The 19,430-nt window shown below is 50.6% G+C and overlaps 7 protein-coding genes across 7 annotated transcripts; 3 read left to right on the forward strand and 4 right to left on the reverse strand.

Annotated features, from left to right (window-relative positions):
* Positions 1–917: 917 nt before the first annotated feature.
* P174DRAFT_362949 (WD repeat NOL10/ENP2 family protein) lies at positions 918–3,144 on the reverse strand (the record flags this gene model as incomplete). The annotated part of the gene is made up of 2 exons (XM_024821889.1): positions 918–2,860; positions 2,928–3,144. The coding sequence occupies 2 exons, from the start codon at positions 3,142–3,144 to the stop codon at positions 918–920; spliced, it is 2,160 nt and encodes a 719-aa protein (XP_024686997.1).
* A 287-nt stretch (positions 3,145–3,431) lies between these two features.
* Positions 3,432–8,720, forward strand: P174DRAFT_508680 (uncharacterized protein). Its single transcript, XM_024831479.1, has 6 exons — positions 3,432–3,776; positions 3,831–4,119; positions 4,186–5,789; positions 5,816–7,073; positions 7,123–7,773; positions 7,829–8,720. Exons 1-6 carry the CDS (start codon positions 3,735–3,737, stop codon positions 8,452–8,454), a joined length of 4,470 nt encoding a protein of 1,489 aa, XP_024686998.1. The 5' UTR covers positions 3,432–3,734; the 3' UTR covers positions 8,455–8,720.
* A 509-nt stretch (positions 8,721–9,229) lies between these two features.
* P174DRAFT_436817 (pre-rRNA-processing TSR2 family protein) lies at positions 9,230–10,238 on the forward strand. The gene has a single exon (XM_024826132.1). It carries the CDS (start codon positions 9,435–9,437, stop codon positions 10,038–10,040), a length of 606 nt encoding a protein of 201 aa, XP_024686999.1. The 5' UTR covers positions 9,230–9,434; the 3' UTR covers positions 10,041–10,238.
* Positions 10,239–10,402: 164 nt separating this feature from the next.
* P174DRAFT_456132 (translation termination factor GTPase eRF3) lies at positions 10,403–12,637 on the reverse strand (the record flags this gene model as incomplete). Its single annotated transcript, XM_024829399.1, has 2 exons — positions 10,403–10,459; positions 10,517–12,637. 2 exons carry the CDS (start codon positions 12,635–12,637, stop codon positions 10,403–10,405), a joined length of 2,178 nt encoding a protein of 725 aa, XP_024687000.1.
* A 252-nt stretch (positions 12,638–12,889) lies between these two features.
* P174DRAFT_399194 (RanGTP-binding protein) lies at positions 12,890–15,473 on the forward strand. Its single transcript, XM_024823861.1, has 6 exons — positions 12,890–13,156; positions 13,211–13,242; positions 13,305–13,362; positions 13,427–13,495; positions 13,554–13,588; positions 13,645–15,473. The coding sequence occupies exons 1-6, from the start codon at positions 13,136–13,138 to the stop codon at positions 15,389–15,391; spliced, it is 1,962 nt and encodes a 653-aa protein (XP_024687001.1). The 5' UTR covers positions 12,890–13,135; the 3' UTR covers positions 15,392–15,473.
* A 100-nt stretch (positions 15,474–15,573) lies between these two features.
* On the reverse strand, positions 15,574–17,068 carry P174DRAFT_381898 (BSD domain-containing protein; the record flags this gene model as incomplete). The annotated part of the gene is made up of 2 exons (XM_024823098.1): positions 15,574–16,080; positions 16,144–17,068. The coding sequence occupies 2 exons, from the start codon at positions 17,066–17,068 to the stop codon at positions 15,782–15,784; spliced, it is 1,224 nt and encodes a 407-aa protein (XP_024687002.1). The 3' UTR covers positions 15,574–15,781.
* A 273-nt stretch (positions 17,069–17,341) lies between these two features.
* P174DRAFT_436822 (uncharacterized protein) lies at positions 17,342–19,430 on the reverse strand. Its single transcript, XM_024826133.1, has one exon. It carries the CDS (start codon positions 19,345–19,347, stop codon positions 17,374–17,376), a length of 1,974 nt encoding a protein of 657 aa, XP_024687003.1. The 5' UTR covers positions 19,348–19,430; the 3' UTR covers positions 17,342–17,373.

The following is a 19,430-nucleotide window of genomic DNA, read 5'->3' on the forward strand; positions in this document are numbered from 1 at the left end:
CCTCCATCATCTTGATATGATTTCATGGATACGGCATCGCCGGATCGCATGCTCCAAGTTCTGGATTTAGTTTGGCGCATTGTTTCCTCTTTTAAGTAATGAGCCTTCGATTTCTCTTTATGCCACCCGAGTGAGCTACCTCTATAGACTGAGCAAGACAGCAATTGCAGCTTACTGAGGAAATAGAATGACTCTTTTTTTCTTTTTACTTCTCTTTTTAATTCCTTTAAAAGATTGATCTTTGCTTTCGAGGATGGTTTTCCTTTCCGTTTGGGCTTGCTACATTTCTTATCTCAGCCTTCAACTAGGCTTCTTATTCCCGTCGCAAGTTTGCTTTTGTCTCCTTTAGCATGTCCATATATACTTCTGTATTTTGAGCAACCTGGCTTCAGATTGGGTCTGATTTTTGACTAGGCGGGCCTGGAAACAGTTTTGGAGTAGGAGTTCAATCTGACGATGACACAGTTAAATGCAATGAAAGAAAGACTTTTCAATCAAACGGTTCTAAATAGAGTCTCTTAACATATGCACGAGAAGCCGCCCTAAACCCATGTATAACGCCCCTCGTACTCCTTTTGTTGGTGCTGGTATATGTACATGAAACTTCTTCAAAGCATGCGGATAAAACGTACCCTCTATAGAGCAGCTGATTGCAGTCAGTTGCAGAAGATGTGGGTTTAGAAGAATGGCAGATCCCTTGACCTAGTGCCGAAGACCCCCGAGGGGTCATACGGTGGTTTGGATGATGCCATTGACATAGTAGCCTATACAGCGACTATCTCTGTTGCCTAGCAAAGCCCAAGCTGGGCTGACCGCCAGAAGAACGTGCTGCTCGCGAGCACCTATAACGTCCGGCCCAGTACGAGGCGTGAAGGTACCAGCGAAACTTGGTGGAGAACCTCAGGTACGACCCTTCATCACATCCTTCGGAAGGTGTTACCAGAAGCGCTGCGGCGCTCCTTAGACTTGTAATCACTGCTTGCAGGTGTATGCGCAGGCGCCTTGTTCTGCTTCGACTTACCCTGCGGCATGAAGGTGAATTCTCTTTCTCCGACCACGCCCCCACGACGGGCAGGTTTGGTCTTCGTGTGCATATTCTGGGCGCGTGCAGCGAATGACCGCTCGCGGGTCGAATGACTCGTTATTGAGGAGGAAACGCGCATCTGGGGCGGGGGACGGTTAGTGCGCTTGTATGAGGATGTGGAGATCTTTCCGGAGCGTGGGGACCTGCTCCGGACAGGTCTTTGTGCTTCGCTTTCGGATGCGGAGTCGTCGTCGGAGCTGGAGCCGGGGACTTCGTCCACCTCTTCCTGTTCGACGGCGGTGAGACCGCGCTCCTTGCGTTTGTCGGGCTCGGGAGCGGTGCTTGGGTTAATGAGCTGGAATTCCCGTGAGGTTTCGTCGACGGCAAATTCCTCATCCTCGAACATCTTCGCGAAACGGCTGTCGCCCAAAAGACCGGCGGCCGGCTTCTCGGCTGCGGGTGCTTCAACCATGTCCTCGTCTCCGCCCTGTTTCAGAACGCGCTGCGCCTGGCGCCGCTCGTTCTTCTCTTCAATAGCCATGAGTTTCTCTGCCAGTCTCTTGTTGACCTTGACGGCAGCCTTCTTCTTGCCTCTAATGCGAGACTCCCGTTCCTTGTCGATCTTCTCCTTAACTCTCTTCGCACGCTCTTCCTCCCAGATGTACGGGTTCGTGATCAGACGAGCCTCCTCATACAAGCGTTGAGCGACGAAGTAACCATGCATATAAGGACGAAGAAGGTTGGTCCGGCCAATGAGGTGATCCAGGTTCAAGGTCTTGAGCTGAGGAACAGTCAAGAACTTGTAGTTGTCGTAAATAGCGCCTGTCTGGCCTGTACTGAAAGCATTAGGATCGTTAGGATCTTCGGCCATCTCCTCAACGAGGTTGTCCAGGAATGAGCACCACCTGGGAGCTGGGCCCAGCTGAGGAATGAAGAATGCATGCTGTTGTCGGCCTTCGTTGGCTGTCAAAAGCATTCCGCTGTCCTTGCACCAGGCGACTGAGTTGATATCGACGGCAGGCTCGACTGATGTCCAGGGCTTGCCATCACGGGGGTCCCAAATCTTGATAATCTTCTTGTCAGAAGAGAGAATCTTGGGCTCCATGGTCTGTTCACGTGTGAATGTTGAGGGCTGAAGGAACTTCAGCGTGTGGACGGGGAAGCCATATCCTTGATCCTTCTTGAGCAGGGGTACTGGGGACCGTAGATCGTACAAATGAATCAGACCATTCGACGAACCGGTTGCAAAGGTCAATCCCGAGCGATGGAACTCCAATGCCGTTATCTCAGATCGTGCGTCATCCGGACCGGTCTGATTAGGGGGTAATAGTACTCCTGCCCTGCCCTTGGCTCGTGGATCCCATAGTTCTACCGTTCCCAGCGAGGTACCGAAAGCGAGAAGGTTGTGGCTTTCCTCCGCGATAGCCCCCGTGTTCACTGCTCCTGTGTGAATACCTCCTTGTAACGTTCCACCGCCGGTCGATGTGAAATCGTCCCCACCAACATCTACCTCGAAACTCCGCATATACCGGCCCATTTCCAGATTGAGTCTGAAAACTTCTCCCATACCATCCTGATTAACACCAACAGCGGGCACGAGAGCCTCAGTCGACTGCCTGTCGTAAACCAAATCGCGACCATATCTGGGAAGCCTTGTCCGGTAATGGCAGCCAGAGGGTGTATGAAACTCGAGCGAACGATCGGATTGCAGATGGATCGACTTCGAGTAATCAGAGGATAGAAGAAGGAACGTCGTATTGAGCGCATCCGTATGCCGCGCCCAAGATAAGGACAGTTGGGGAAGGTAGTGAGTATGAATTTGAGGCTTGTAGGTTCCTTTACAATACCATAGTCAATTGCAAGACTCATTTAAAACAGCATAAGTTCACCAGGTAAAACTGACCTGTGCTCATCACCCATTCGCCATCTTCGCTAACTCGAATACATTGACTAGCTTCTTCGAACTCGAAATCCTGCAGCAGCTCGATGCGATTGGCATACTCGGGGTCATTTTTCAAACTGCGCTTTCGCCGTCTTGCCAGCCATTCGGGAAGTGGTCGAGCGGTATTTGACCCCGAAATGGTATACACTGGAACCTCGGATTGATTGGAGAGCTTCATATTTGCTCAGTAACTGCTCCAGCGATCAAGGGGACACTGAGGTTGCTGCGACCACCACAGCGAAAATTGTTGCTGCTCTCCGAAGATATCGCTCACTTAACACCGGGCACTGATAAAAGAAAAAAAGTTGGGTGGAGACGATCGATAGCTGCGCACGTGACATTGCGGATGTAGAACACACCTGATTGGTCAAGGCGGCCCGAGCCAAACTCCGTCGGGTCTCGAAGGCATCGGACGGAGCTGTCTGGATAAATGGGCCCTGTCTCGTTTGTCGATATTATTACAGCTGATGTATCATCATTATTAAGATTGATCATGAGATGATTTCGAAAGTCTTTGCTTGATAAGGGTACCTTTGCCTTTGATGCCATCAGTAGAATCTGTTTCCGAACCCTTTCCGGTACACTTATGCCTTGTGAAGCAATGGCATCAGAAAGCTGGTCTGTTTGCTGATTTCTGTGATAAGGTCCATGTGCTATGGGTTGCTCATTCATACATGATTTTCTACCCTAATCTCTCTGGAAATGATTCCAAACCCAGCAACGGATGTTTCCTTGGCCACTTATAAGAGAAGCCATTACGACTAAATCATGGATTTTCCCGGAGGGTCCATCACGAACATTCGCGTCATTGTAGGCAACATCTTGCAGTTGACGTATGGACGACTTGCTAACATAGCCCTGCAGGATGGGTTCTCCAATATATACTGGAGAATTTATACGGAAGAGCCCAACATCGCCACATTATCGGGCGATTCGCCAACTAATGGCTTCACTATACTTAGGCATCTAAGTCGCCTCAAGGACCTCGAACTTCGACTGAGGAACCTTGATTGCCTAGTATCAAGCTATCCTAGACGGCTTGGCCTATGGGTATTTTCTGCGACCCCAGATTTTGAGAGCCTAGGCCCTTTGTGCTCAAATGGGACCAGCGATGATCCAAGCAAGCTTTTCGTGGGTTCGGCTACCCTCAAAGGTTCGTTTTTGGTCCATTCCCTTCTCCTCGTTGCCCTTATGAGCCTTTATGCTGATCCCTTGGTAGTCTCGGCTTCCGGAAGTGTGACTTCGAAGGAGCTGGTGAAGAACCTCTCCTCGGAACCAGTCAACGCAGCCACGAATCCACAAGGCGTGCAAAGACGTCAGAATGGCCCCAACCCACCAAGACGAGCGGATGGCCATGGTAGCTCTGCTGCAATTTACGCATCTTTTATTTCCGCTGTCACTGGTGCATTAAGCCTACAGTTGATTCGATGCAACAATGCCATTCCCCTTGGGTCACGGACCTTGTTCACTGTCGTTGCCGAAGATTACTACGACAACCCCAGAGTTGATAATGATAACCCTGCTGCAGTCCCTTCACTTACTACCTTACAAATTCAGCTCACATCAGTGGGAAAGCTGACCGTATCGTTGCAAACGATTTCCCAACCTGGCATTTTACGACTCTGTGGGCCTTATGATACCTCTGTAGGGGTTCACAATGCCCACCTAGGGTGCGATATATGGCTATCTCCGAGCGGCTCAATTGCAAGACTGGTCGCAACCCATTCAGATTCCCAGAATGCTTCTTCTGGACACACAATGGCCAATCCTCCGAACACGTCAAAGCTCGAGGAATGGAAGGCACTCGTGGTAGAGTGGCTCGGGAATTATGGTTTGCCGCTGATCTCCTCGGAAGAAGGACCTTGGGTTGAAGTTGAAGTCTGGGAGCCCTTTTACTCAAGGTTAGCTGGGGAGACCTGGCGACAAAACGAGGAAGGCGCCTCTGTACTTCCTCTGAAGCGAATTCTATGGCCGGCCAGGTACTGCTTCACAAGAAAGAAACCAACATCTTTGGACCCGCTTCTCGGAATTAATGATACATTTCCCGTCATCGACGAACCATTGGGATTTGCAGAGAAATGGTTCGGGATGGCTCAACTGGATCATGAGGAGATAGACTCGAAGCCCGCGTCCCGGCCCGAACCAGAAACAAAAGACCAAGAAACTCCTCTATCCAGGCCGGATCTTCCAGAAAGCATAGAGAGCCTTTCCAGAGCTGCAGAGTACCCTGACCTTCAGGCTTCAAATCTGGTGTATCCGACCCCGCCAGACGGAGCTTTTCCTGTGGGACCCAATGCACCACCTGCCTCGGACGCCGCGGCTGAAGATCTAGATTCTAGACATCTCACGAATCGAGCCTTGGCCAAAGTAAAAACTAAGGAAGGGGCATCCGCCAGAGAGCGCTCCGATCATGATGTGCTTATGAGTTTTGGCCCATCTCCTGGACTCATTGTTGGATCCGGACTATATGACACTAATGATGATGATGATCTTTTCGGGGAGATAAACCAGAGGGACTTTGGATCCAAAGGCCTTACTGAGGCCGACTTCAGCTTCTTTGATGACCCTGAGTTTAACCATTTAAGCGGAGATGTCAACGAAATGGATGTTGGTGCTCAAGAAACACCTGAAATTGCTGTTGATGCCGAGGAGCCCAAACCACAACCTCTCCCTCTTGAACAACCCTTAACCGATAATCTTCTTCCCGGACAAAGAGACACAACAGAGCAGGCCGACACAAATCTTGCCCGCCCGGAAGAGGAGATATCAAATCCTCAGCCTGCAGATGTACCTTTGTCCGCCAGCATGCAAATATCTTCGCCTGTCAATGAAGATAACCAAACAATCAGCCCCCACTCAGTCCTATCGAGGTAAAGAAAACGCTTTTTGCTGGACCACACGAAGACAGTCAATTGTCTGTTAAAAATGGGCACTTGCAGGGCCATTACAACCCTGTTGCTTTCAAGGAGAACGTACTGGACTGGGATCAGAAGTATGGAGCAGAAGGCAAATTTAGGGTCACTGGCGCCGTGGTGAACAATTATCTAGTCCCCACTAGTACTACTAGTGATATCCCAACGATTGGCCTCCCCCGCCGCAATGCGCGAACAAAGAATCCTCAGGGCCCTGCAAGGGACAACGATAAACCCAGAAGTCCAGCAAGTGATTTGGACCAGCCTATGCCATCAGACTCGGATTTTGACTCGACTAGCGACACGAGCGATGACAGTGATGGGAACCTTTCGAACAGCGATGAGTCTGTTGCTACATTTGTTACTCGCAAAAGGAAGCGTGCTCGGTCTTATTCGGGGAGTTCGGTGAACCTACCGCAGGAGAAGCCTTTGGCGAGATCCGAACAGTCGATCGCTACCTCCAGGACCGACGATCTAGTTTTTTTGGGCAATTTCCTTTCCACTTTTTCGGATTGGTCTATGACAGGTTATTTCTCCGCGACTCAAAAGCAGCTGGCCCCTGTGCTCATTCGCAAGGATGCTCAAATCCAGGTTGCCCAGCTTCTCGTCGATCAAGTCACGCAGTCCTGCCTTTATCATAAGGTCGATGGCATCTTGGGCGTCTCAGAATTTGAGAGTAAAGCATACTCTCTGCGAACATTTCTCGAGGATACAGCCTTCATGGGTGAGATTGAGAGACTTGACTTGAATGGCTTCGTGTCACTGCAGGAGAACAGTGGCCTTTCCCCTCCGTCAACAGCTACTATGTCGCGTCAGTCATCTCAACGCAAGGAAAATGGAAAAAGTTCGATGTCGAAGCTCGCCCCGCCACATTTGCGTATTCGTCGCGGTAAAGATTACCTAGAAGTTCTGCCACCCGCAATTTCATTTTGGGAGACTTTCGGCTTGGAACCTGCCTACGGGTCAAAGGACATCTCCGCTTATTGTATCCACCCTCAGATTGCAGCTGAAGCGGCAAATGATTTTCTTGAGCGGCTAGGCCTGCTATATTCGAGCTGCAACCTTGGTCAGCATACGCGAGCTAGCAGGTCGACTGGCTTCGACCGTGGGATGTGTTCTTGGAACATCGGCGCACCTGGCGAATTTACTTATCACTATATAATGCAATCACTGAAGTCAATATGCGACAAGCTAGGTATGTGAAGAGCTAGACTGACATTGATTCACGACTAATCCTCCTTTAGTGACAGCTCTTTTGAAAAGTCCGCCGACGAAACATACTGTTGTCGTCTACATAATCAATCCATTCAGCCACGCTGCGGCTCTAGCGGACATTTGCTCCGTTTTCTGGGGCCTGTTTCAGAAATATACCGATGAAGTTGAAAAGCAGCAAGCTGGTCAAGCAAATGAACTCGCCTTGCAGATTGTCCCATTCCATTTCATCATGTCGACTGAATCTCTAGTCGTACCACCGCAAGCTCAATATTTAAGCTTGGCCCTAGAAGTCTATAGTCGGTGTCCACCGAAAAGTTTGCAGTCCTGTCTGCTTAACTGTGCTCCACCGATGCTGATCGCAGAGCCGGTCCCGAAGACTATTAATTTCAAGCTTGCGCCGGATAGATCATCTCCCCTTCAGGAAGCGAAAAGTCTTCATATTGCATGCTCAAAAAGCTATGATCAACGCTGGGTATCCGTATCGTGGACCGATAACACAGGTACTTTACAGCGAACCATGTCTTACTGCTTGCGCTTCCAGAACTCAAACGCCGCCAGAAATATTCTGGAAGTACGAAACGAGATCTGGGCTGCAACCAAAATCATCATGGAGAAGACTCAGGCGCGGTGGAAAATCATCATCGCCAACACGGAGCCTGTTGACCAGGATGAAGTCGATAGTAAGTTTCTGATCGTTGTCATAGCGCTCAAGCGGGCGTCGCTAATTTTCTTCAGCGTGGACGAGCCTGGTTGAGCAATATAACATGACGAAGCCGTTCCTTTCAGACTTGACTATTCTCTATGTGAATACCACGCCTGATCTCTACCTTGAACCTCCACCTCAGCCATTACCCATGAGTGTTTTCAACCCCCAGATCTCATCCACGCCTGTAGCGACACCTAATCCTAGTGGGAATGCTTTTTCGCCGGAACAATCTGGTAACGCACCGACTCCCCCAAGCGGTGGAAACGCCCCTACACCTACGGAAATTCCGCCTGACGCCGAGTCTGAGTGTCTGCTCACAGACATCTGCGACGAATCATGGGGCGTCATACTTTCACATTGTCTGAACAGTTCACCACATCTAACGGATTATCGTCCTGCGCTGGCGAGCGGGTATCTTCTTCGCCGTAAGGGTCCAACTGACGCCGACGGCGCATTTGCAATGAACGTGAACCTAATCTACTCGCAAAAACCTCCTTCTTCATATGAGAATCTTCTCAGAGAAATCATCGCTAGGTATCGCGACCTCGCCACTCTAGCACGAGCCAGAGGTACGCGAACTGTGCAACAAAATACCTTTCCATGGCATATTGCGACAGCGGTCAGGGCGCAGGAGCTATTGAGCTACATTCTGTGAGACTATTAATTGAATTCTCAGCGGCGCATCACGGTATATAAACGGCGTTCAGGTTTTGTGCTTTGGCTAGCCTTTTCTCTGTACATAATCGGTTCTCATGATGGCTCAGGCAAGGCGGGATATACCACTACGCGGGCATGATTCCCTTCTTTACTTGAATGATTTTCCTTTTATCCTAAATCTCTGCTTCTAGCACTTGAAACTTCGCTGTAAATATGTTTGATTCCCTTGCCTTGTTCTCCTACCCTCTGAAAGTGGATGCCCCCAAATAAAATTTTATTCTACGTTTATCCTCTTCGATCTCGTGTTCGAGTCTATTGAGCATCGTATTAGTTGTGTATTAATAACTCTGGGGACATACACTAAGAAGCTCTCTAGTGACTCGTTAACTATAAGACGAGCGCAAAAAAGAAGGTTGATAGGCCACGGCAAAACGCGTTTCAATATATATATTGTCTGGCTGTCATCGAAGGAATCCCTAACTCTTGCAGATACGCATTTAATCGTCATTTTCGGCAAATTTAAATGACTTGACCTACTTGCAGAGAACAAATTAAAAATCAGTGAAAACCGTGCTCCATTTGTTGGCTCATCTGAGTGCTCGACTCCTGAGTGACCGAGTCGTCGACCCAAGATAAACAGTGCCGATAAGGTCACCTGATCCTTATCGCATCACGGCCTATTTCGAAAATTTTGAGTTTCAAAGGTCCAAGCCAAAACAGTCGATTCGCGTGATTTGATCATTCTCACTCAAAGAAAGAACCCAATATCACAGGGTAGTGTCGCTCTTTCTGCCCAAACCGAATCACTCAAAAAAAAAAATCCAAATCCCCTCTCGAATCGCTTCCCCAGACTACAAGCACGATCACTCTTCCCCGCCGCACGCAATCCCACCATCAACAATCGAGAACGCAGTTCCCACAAACAAGGAACAATACAAACGCAGCTACAAGATCAATTTGCACTCACTACAACCCACAATGGCCCAACCAACGTCCTCATCGAACCTGAGCCAAGCCGAGCAGCCCACAACCGCCGCCTCATACCTCGATCTGGGCATCACCCTCACAATCAACAACTGGCCCGCGCTGACCATGGCCGTACAATCGAACTGGGGCGGCCCAACGTCAGCCGACAAGCGCGACTGGCTCTGCGGCGCGATATCCGACATGATCAATGAGCGGCCCGAGACAGATGCTCTGGATCTGGAGGACGTTCTGATCCAGGTGATGAACGATGAGTTTGATGTTGTGGTAGAAGATGACAGTGCGGCACCTGTTGCGGCGCAGATCATGGCGATCCGGGAGCAGACGGCAAGGGGGGAGTTTGGCTTTGTGCAGGAGCTGTGGGAGGCGTGGCAGAGGAAGGCTCAGCAGAAGGGGAATAATGTGGCGGCGGCGTTTAAGCGGATTGAGGCGGAGGATGATGAGGATACCGATGGGGAGGAGGATGAGGATGAGGATGAGGAGGACGAGGATGTCGATATGGGCGAGGCTCCTGCTCTGGTACGAGCGCCTAGGGAGAGGGTTGAGCCTGAAGTTGACGAGGACGGGTTTACTAAGGTTGTTGGGAAGAAGAGGAGGTGATTCACTTTGCGTTGATACGCTTGGTCTTTTGTAGTTTTGCAGTATAATGTCCCAGGATAGACATCGGGCATGAGTTGACATTACGACTTACGACAACTACCCAGCAGATGAGAGATGGCTGGAGATAATATGAGATTCCAGTGACTTTTATCATCTCCAATAGTCTCAGAAAGCAGTAAGTTCTATACGAAAATGACAAGAAGAAAGATTCATCATCATCAACCGAGGTAGGGCACCACAGGGATATCAACACCGAGCCTCCGCCTTCCGATCTCTTGGTTCGTGACCAAGAAAGGTTGTGCAGTACCCTACACTCGAAGCGATCTGGCTTGGGAAAGCCGGGGTATTCGAGATTTGTGCACTTAGTTCTCTTCGTTAAGGATGAGTTTGGTAATCATACCAATGGCAATGGTTTGGCCCTATCGTAAATGTTAGTGATGCGACCCAAAATATGGCACGGAGAAAACATCGCTTACCTGATCTCTCAGGGTGAAACGCCCCATTTGGTTGTAATCCTCGAAACGTTCAACACAGACGGCACCTGCGCTGCTGATGACCTCAAGACGAGCAATAATGGTCTGACCCTTGCTAGCGAATGGTGGTGGGCGCTTGCTCTTGCGTCCTGTGCCGGGCTCGCACTTATGCAGGAGTGCCGCGAACGTGACTTCTTCAACGGCCGAGTGGACGTGCATGACACAGTTGTAACCGGCGGAAAGGATGTTCTTGAGCTCAAGGATACGGATCTTAGCCTCAAAAGCGGAGACGCAGTGCACTAGTCGTTTGGGAGAGCAAAGCACGAATCCAGGGAGGAGATCTTCTTCTTCCACGCCTCTGAGACGCATACGGACTTGATCACCACAGGTTCCAGTGGCAATTTCGTCCTCAGTCTCACCATAGAGAGCAGCAATTTCGACCTTGGTGCGATTAGGCATCATGATGCAGGTAGCGTTCTTCTTGATAACACCAGCTTCGATACGACCCTCAACCATCGTTCCCATATCACGGTACTTCGTGCTCACGGGCATCATGAAGGGGGCGTTAATGTTACGTTCGGGAGTCTTCATTTCACCAAGATACTCCAGGAGAGATGGTCCATCGTACCATGGTGCAAGTTCCTTGGGGACACGATCCTTAATACCCGTAGTCTGCTGGGCGGAAATGGGCATGAAGGTAAGGTCGTCCTTCTTGTAACCGAGAGCCTCCAAGAACTTGGAGACCTTGACTGTACACTCATCGAAACGGGCCTTGCTCCATTCAACAGTCGGGTCATCCATCTTGTTGACGGCAACAATGAGCTTCTTGACACCAGTGTTTCGGGCCAGCAGAGCGTGCTCGCGAGTCTGACCACCCTTCTCGAAACCAGTTTCGTATTCACCCTTACGAGCAGAGATGACAAGCACACCGACATCGGCTTGGGAGGCACCACCAATCATGTGGTGGACGTAGGATTTGTGACCGGGAGCATCGAGAATGGAGAAGTGTCTCTCAACAGGACCGTCGGGAGACTGCACGGTGAGCTTGAAGTGGGCACGGCCGACCTCGACAGTCTTTCCCTTAGCTCGTTCTTCGTTGGTCAAATCGAGAGCCCATGAGAGATACCAGGTCTCTCGACCAGCCTCCTTTGCGTCCCTCTTGTACTTCTCCAGCGTCCGCTCATCGACGTTGCCAGTAACGTAGAGGATGGATCCGCCGAGGGTAGACTTTCCAGCATCGACGTGGCCAATGAATACAATGTTAACGTGCTCCTTCTTCTCGCCATAAATTTCCTTCAAGGTATCTTCGTCCACATCTGCCTGCTGCTCCAAGGCAACAGCATTGGCGTCGCGACCAGTCTTGCCGCCTTCACCGCGAGATGGGCTGGATCTGCCGGGGCTCGACCGTCCAGAAGCGGTAGGGGTAGGGGACGATTTGCCACTGACAGCTGCCTTCTGATCTGCCTTCTTTTCTGTCTTCTCAATAGCTTTGGAAGCCGTCACCTTGGCGGCAGCGTCGGCGGCGGCAGATCCCATAGTATCTCCTGGAGTCGTTGTGCCAGATGGGGTGTTCGACGCGGGAGAGGGAGTTCCAATCGAAAGGACCTTGGTCTTGGGGGCAGCAGAAGAGGTGCTAGCACCACCAATAGACAGAACTGGAGCGGCGGATGCGGTCGATGCGGGCTTAGGAGCGGTTTGGGCAGGCTGAGCAGGAGCTGTAGGTGCTTGAGTAGCTACCGGTGCCGCTTGACGAGGCGGTTGAGTGTATTGCTGCTGCTGCGGCTGCGGCTGCTGCTGTTGGTTGTAACCACCATACTGGTTGTTGTAGATCTGGTTATAGCCACCAGGTTGTTGGGCGTAGGCCCCATATTGACCAAAGCCTTGCTGCTGCTGGTCGTAGGCGGGGTAACCACCGTACTGGCCATACTGTGGGTATCCGCCGCCGTACTGCTGGTATGTTTGGCCGGGCACAAATGAAGTCGCACCAGGCTGGAAAGAGGCAGCCCCGGGTTGGAATGAGGGAGCTTGTGCCTGAGGGCGGTATTGCCCGCGGGCATTCAGGTTTACGCCCTCGGTCTGCTTCGAGAGCTCATCTTCCCAGGAATCGGGGGTCTGATTGGCCATCTTGGGATCTCGTGAGAAGGACAACCACAAGTAAGCTGGGGAGAACGAGGGATAGGTGAGGTTACAAAGGCGACGCCGTCGAAGTGAGGGGCGCTTTTTGGGTGTATTGATTTTGCACCCGATGACTCAGCATTTTCCCCCACCTAGGCGCCTGTCGCGTCTACTGCGTCTATTAGTTTGCAGTGTTTGCTCCGTTTGTTTGCGTCTTCTCTCCGCCATGGTGGGGTGTTCTCTTTCATAGCAATCTGCTGAGGAAAAATGATTCTTAGGCGAAATTACTTTGCTGAAGACTAGAAATTGACAGATATCTGACTTTCATGAAACATTCATGCGGTGGAGCCACGCTGGGTGGCTTGTTATCGATAAGCCGTTGCCTTCAGGGGCCACACATCCCGGCTGACATCTAGATCGGCTTGCTTTTAGTTGTGCTTCATAGCGAATAAGAAGTTGAGAGGGAGGCAAATCCAGCACGAGCCGCCTCCTTGGCTGTCAAGCAATATGGACGTCTTTCTGACCAGGGTATGCGCAACTTGTCCTTCGTGTGACAAAGTTCGATGTTGACATCATGAGTAGCTCACCCAGCAGGCAATGAACTATGCCATTCGGTATGAACTGAATCGTTCCTGAAGCGGACTGATAGAGCATGTCCTGACTGTAACTATTTTAGCTCAGGGATAGCCATAACTGCCAACTATGCGATACGACAATCCACTCTTCTGCTCAAGGTGAGCAGTAACATGCCCTGTGGCAGTCAATAGTATGGTCAAAACTCATGTAATTTCCCTTCAGAATGTCGAGAACAATGAAGAGAGAGAAGAGCTACTCGCTCTGCAGCAGAGGTTGCAAAGCAAAATTCAAGTCGGTCCTCTAATTCATGCGCTCGGTTCTTTGCACGGCATACTTATTTGGTGACCAGGTTATTTCGCCGGCCATTGATATGATTGAGTTGATGTATGCCAATTAATTGAATTGTGAGTATAGACAGCTAACCGTGGAGTCATTCTTAGCGCTGCAAGAGGCAACACGTCCTTAGAATCTGCAGTTTCGCTCACGAAAACACTTCGATTGGATATGCAAGCCCTCGGCCAGCGATTAGCAAACGCAGCTGCCTCCGAAGAGTTGCTACGAAAAGGCGCAAAGTGCCCTAGAGACCGCTCACGTAATGATGCAGAGATCAAGCTCATTGTCAGAGACATCAAGAGGCTTCTGACCCGAATTGAGGATGCAGTGCCGTTGATGAACTTGGCCATTACCACATCGGGGGCCAGACTATCAACCAATCTTCCAGCGACGGTGTCGCCATCCAGGTTGTTGCAAGCCAGTACCTTCCTTACTGCTGGTGACACTCAATATTGGATGTCTCCTGCGCAAGCTATCCAAATCGGCCCTACCTTTACTTTATCGATATACATGCTCTTCGCGGGTCACGTTCGGCCCCAGGATGAAGCGGGCATTCGAGAAACGACGTGGAAGGAGGTTATACACAAGGCACGTGTGAAGCTTCGGCGTGTGCCAATGGATCTTACCTCCAATACGTCAGCTCCGACTTGGCGTGCTAAACTTCCCGCTGAGGCGCGAATAGACGAATACCACTACCAAATGTTGATCATTGAAGATTTGGACGACGGAAGAGTGCATTCATATGATGAAGATGAGCCGCAGCCGGAGCCCTACGAAGGGATCCGCCTAGCTGGGATGCGCGAAATACTCCCGATCCACCAGATATCGAAGATCTTCTACGCGGATACGAGCAAAGTCTTAAATATCAATACAGAGGGCGAAGTCAACAACCCGGTGCTACTATTGAAGAGAGATATCAATGCTATTCCTCCACGGCGGATGCTTGAGCGTGACGAAGAAGATGGGATTTATGCTCAAGATGAACAAGATGAGGAGGAAACTGACGAAATCCAGGCCCAGCTGGATGCCCAGTTGAATGGATCGAATGCTAGAGATCCGTTGAATCAAAGCTACAACGAGAACTCTATCCCAGAACACTGGCGCTTGCCGAAAGATCTGGATCCTGAATGGATAGCATTCGAAGTCTATAACGAAGATGAGTCTTCGGACACTGAATCCGAAGCGGAGGCGCCAGATAGGGAGGAGTCCATAGATCCGCAGATGATGGCAAAGCTGTCTCTTGATGCTAAGGACGACAGATCCAGGCAAACAACCCCAACTTCTTCACAACCTGCCGCCACAACGACCGTCTCGAACCCCCTCTACAACAATATTCGAACCTCCCTCTCCCTCCTCGAGACACTTCTCCGCTTAATGTCATTACAACAGTTCCAGCAACAGTCCCACCTCTCTATCAGCGACGAACTTCTCAACTTTTTCCTCGAGGAATCATCCACTACTGGCGCTGGCGGTGACGAGCAACATCGCCAACGTCTCCGCGCAGACGCGAGACGCAGGGTTGGCTGGGATCCTTACGACGAAAGCCCTGTAAAACGAAGAGGCGAAGATTATCAGTATGGCTGGGCTTCCGACGGGCCTCCAGTCAGCTATTCTCGCGAGGGAAGCGAGTATCCATACACACCCACTGACCGGTACCCCGGATACCATTTGCGCTCCCGCGAAAATACACCAGAAACACCGCTGCAGTCCCGGCGAGCAGGTTCAACTAAGCCTGGTGCAAGGCGACAGAGTACAATGCGGAGCTCCTCGGCCCTCGCTGATGAGGCGTCAAGTAGAGGTTCCCCTCTTTCTAGACGATCGACTCCAGTAGAAGATACTGGGCGCGGGGCTTGAGGAAAATCACGGTTGATACTGATGAATATGAGGATGGTCATGTAAATGTAGCGAGTATAGAATTTTTAAAACGTGTGCTTAGAAGGGCAGTGAATTAGTCTTGTAGAATATATTCAGAGCTATGTACAATCCTTCCCGTACCAATGGTGAAGCATCGAGACGCACAGCTAACAGGGGAAACAATCAGAGTCACTGATATCGGACAGATAACCGCTAAGAGCTAATTGAAAGTAAAAAACATCATATAACACCAGGGAGTATCAAAGACAAACGCCAGAACTCCTCAAAGCACCTTGACAGTGGGCCCAAAAGAGCTGGAAAGCAGACGCAATTGAGACTAAGGGCTAAGAAATCAATGGAGAACATGACCAAGGCGATGTGTATCAGCGCTCATTCCCAGTCTTCGTCGCTGTCGTCGTCCTTGGCTGCCGTCGTTGGGCTCTTCTCCTTGGGGCTGCCAGGCGCACGACTCGTGTTGCCGCTGACAAGATCATAGCTGGATTCACTGTCTGGCTGAGACTGCTGGTCGTTCGAGCGCCGGGGTTCGTCAGGCTTGAGCAGCTTACTCTTGTCGACAGTGGGAATTTGGGTTGTATTATTGGTCTTGACCTGAGGAGTAGAAGGTGAATCGGTGTCGTCGTCGGAGTCGTCGTCCCAAGCGACCTCTTCCTCTTCGTCCACATTGGCGCCTGTCATAATTTTTTGTCAGAAATTTCCGGTAAAAAAGCAAGGTGGGCTGAATAGTGACAAACCTTTAAGAAGTTCCTTGCGCTTCTGCTCTTCGGTCTCAATCACCAGGCGGAGGAAATAGTACCGAGACCAGAAGGTTGCATAGTCGACCTGCTCAGGAACAAGCTTCTCCATGGCTGATCGCAGCTCGGGATACTTCTCCAAATCCACGGCAATGGCGTCGGTCTTGTTGTCTACGTTGAACTCCTCCTTGAACGTGGCCCACTTGTCACTGACAGGGTCCTTGGTGAAGCTCTCAAGGTTGGAATGGATCACATGCAGCTGCGCCTCAAATCGGGTCGCATGGATGACTCTCTTCCCCTCAGCATCTTTGCTCTCGAAAAGGATCTTGTTTGACGACTCCGCGTCCGGCGGCACAATACTGACCGCCTCCCGCAGCTTTTGGCCAATGGTCATACCAAAGCGCAGGATCGCTTCATCCGCAGCTTCCTCGGCCTTTTCAATCTCCTTCAGTCGTCTTGCAGCCTCTGCTTTGAACCGGGACAGGAAACCCTCGCTTGCGCCCGCGTCGCTGGCGCCCTCTTCCTGACTTTCTCCTGCTCGGGGCGCAGTAGGAGTCGGCGTCTCATCCTTACTTCTCTCCGACGATGCAGAAGTAAAAGCTGTACTTAGCGACAGGCCTCGCGTGCGTCCAACGATAGTCTCTTTCAAGTCCGAAAGGCCCTTGGCGGCCTCCTCGCTGGCCGCGGCGTACTCTTGCCTGGCTCCTTCATAGTAACTCTCGCCTTGTTTGCGGACATTATCCCATAGCCCACCAATCTTTATACCCCAGGGGCTCGCGGAAAAGGCGCGGAATGTCTCTTGCAGTTCGGTGTTGAGGTCGACGTTGGAGCGGTTGGTTTGGGAGTCGTCCTGTGAGCCTTCTTTTTTCGACGACTCATTGGAGGAGAAGATCTCCTCTTGAATATGATCGTATGCGATATCCATGGTTTTCTTGGCGAGTTGATATCGCCAATCAAATAGGCGATCCGTGCTGCTGAAATGAAATGGAAGAGGCCGTCCTCGATGACGGTTGCGGAGGAGTTACGGTAGCTGGTTGCTGGTGGATCTGCATGGCGCTTCCGTTCGGGCCTTCGGGGCGTACGACGGACCGAACAATCATCACCCCACTGAGGGTTCCACCATGAGACACTTGAGGATATGTATTACGTACGAAGAGAATCAAGAATTGAACAAAATATAGATATCATAAATGTATGTGTGCATTTCATAATTCATCGTTAAGTTATATACTATGTATCTGTCAAGCTGTAGGGTTCTCCAACGCTGTCCTGACTGCCCATCCAGAAGCCCGGCACAGGAACACTCTCCATGACACTGGAGGTGAGAAGCTGGCTGCGGGACAGCATTCCCCTAGGACGAGAATCTTCGTCTGGATCAGCCTGCCTTTTGAGGCGATCCACTATTTGCGAAGACTCCACCTGCACCACACTCTGAGCACGGTTTTGAGGGAGTATAGCATCACCTGCACTCGCGTAGTCTCCGTGCCGCGTGACGGGCGAGGATTCCGGGATCATCTCCGTCGAATACCTGCCGGGGTCTTGAGTTTGGCTTTGAGTCTGCGTCTGCAAGGAGGGATCAGATAATGCCTGAACCTTGCGAGCGGATGACTTGGTACACAATGGCTCGGTCATGGTTTGCTGAATGCTGGATTCCTGTGGGAAAAGCTCCGCCAGCTTCTGAGTGCTCAGCGTAGGTATGGGTTCTAGTGGGAATTGAGTGGCAGGCTGTCGCCTTTGATATAATATTGATGCCTCGGACGACAGATTGGTTTCAGATTGTAAAGGCCCAGGATCATCCTCCAAGCCAGGATATGATATAGGTGGAGGGAGGTCTTGGGAGTCACTGAGTGGTGATTTGTCTTCGTCTTCGTCTTCGTCGTCTTCATTCTCAAATAGCATCGCATTCGGCTCGTCATTCGACCCAGACACTATTGGCCCATCATCACTGTAGTCCGTTTCGGCGTCCGTTTCATAAACTACTGTTCTCTCCGTACTCGGTGGAGGTTTGTCAGGTTCCGGTTTCTCCTCCAACTCGGATGCGGATGCGGATGGTCCCTTTGCTGAATTTGACTGTGTCTCTTCGACATCAAGATTCGTTTCCTTATCAACTCCCAGCTCGGACGGCGATTCAAAATCGGGCATCATGATCGGCGGCAATTGATCTTCAGATATTGATAGCTGTGTGGCGATTGCATTTGTCTGGTTCAAACTAGGTGATTCGTTGATGGTAGAGGTGGGCTTAGTTGAAAAGTCAAGGTTGGGAGGTGATCGAGTAGCGTTTCGAAACTGTGATGATGAAATTATCGCAATTCCAGGACTTTCGGGTGACTGAGAGGAAGGTATTTCAGATTTCCATAGTTTTCGTGGCGTCTTCGGGCTTTCTTTCAAGACTTTCTTTTCCGTTGTCGAAGTCCTGGACAAGACTTCTTTCATGTCCTCCTCAGCCTCCAGCTTCCTCTTCTTGCTTGAGCTTAAGGACTCTTGGGCGGTGGCCACCACAGTGGGCGCAGACTCAAGCCCACAAGGCAGTTTTCCTTCGACTCTCTGGCTATCATTCTTCTTCGGAGTGATATAGGTGTACTCCAGCTTGACTTCATCATCAGGCTCGATCTTCAGGTAACGCCGCACGTAATCCATCTGAGTGAGTGTCTTGTCCTTTTGCTGCTTCTCCGTCTTCTTCTTGTTGCCCTTGACACTTTCGATACTCTTCCTTCCGGGTCGCTTTTCAGCTGAGCCAGCTTGACCTGTACTCCTTCTCAGCACCGATGCATTGCGCGCAGCATCTGGTCTTCGTTTGGCGTCTCCGGTACGCCGTGCCCGTATATATGAGGTTGGTTGATAACTAGCATCGTCATCGGAATTGTCATCTATCTCGATCACCTGGCGACTATCCGTGTTATTATCTTGAGCGGCTTTATCGATGTAATCGAGATTGTCATCATCATCGGATTCGGCGTTTTGTGTCCTCGGCGTCACAAAGTCAATCTGTGTAAGTGTAGGTTGATCCCTGGAAAGCAAGTTGCCTTTCCAAGGCTTAGACGCTGAGGCTGAGGATGTTGGAGTCCCACTTTGCTTTTTTGATGTTGCTGTCCCTCTTCGCGCACTAGAGGTGGTGGAAGAACTTGATACAGGAGGCTTGTTCGGCGTTCGAAATTGTTCCTGGGCAGATTTTGCGTTTGTACTTGGCCTGTCACCTTGTCTCATCGCAAATCGAAGAAGCTATGTCAGTGTTTAAGGAACTAATTCAACGAAATAAAACCATAAGTCCGGAGTAGAGTTGCGGCTGC

This window comes from Aspergillus novofumigatus, assembly GCF_002847465.1.
Source record: "Aspergillus novofumigatus IBT 16806 chromosome Unknown P174scaffold_1, whole genome shotgun sequence".
Taxonomy (NCBI): domain Eukaryota; kingdom Fungi; phylum Ascomycota; class Eurotiomycetes; order Eurotiales; family Aspergillaceae; genus Aspergillus; species Aspergillus novofumigatus.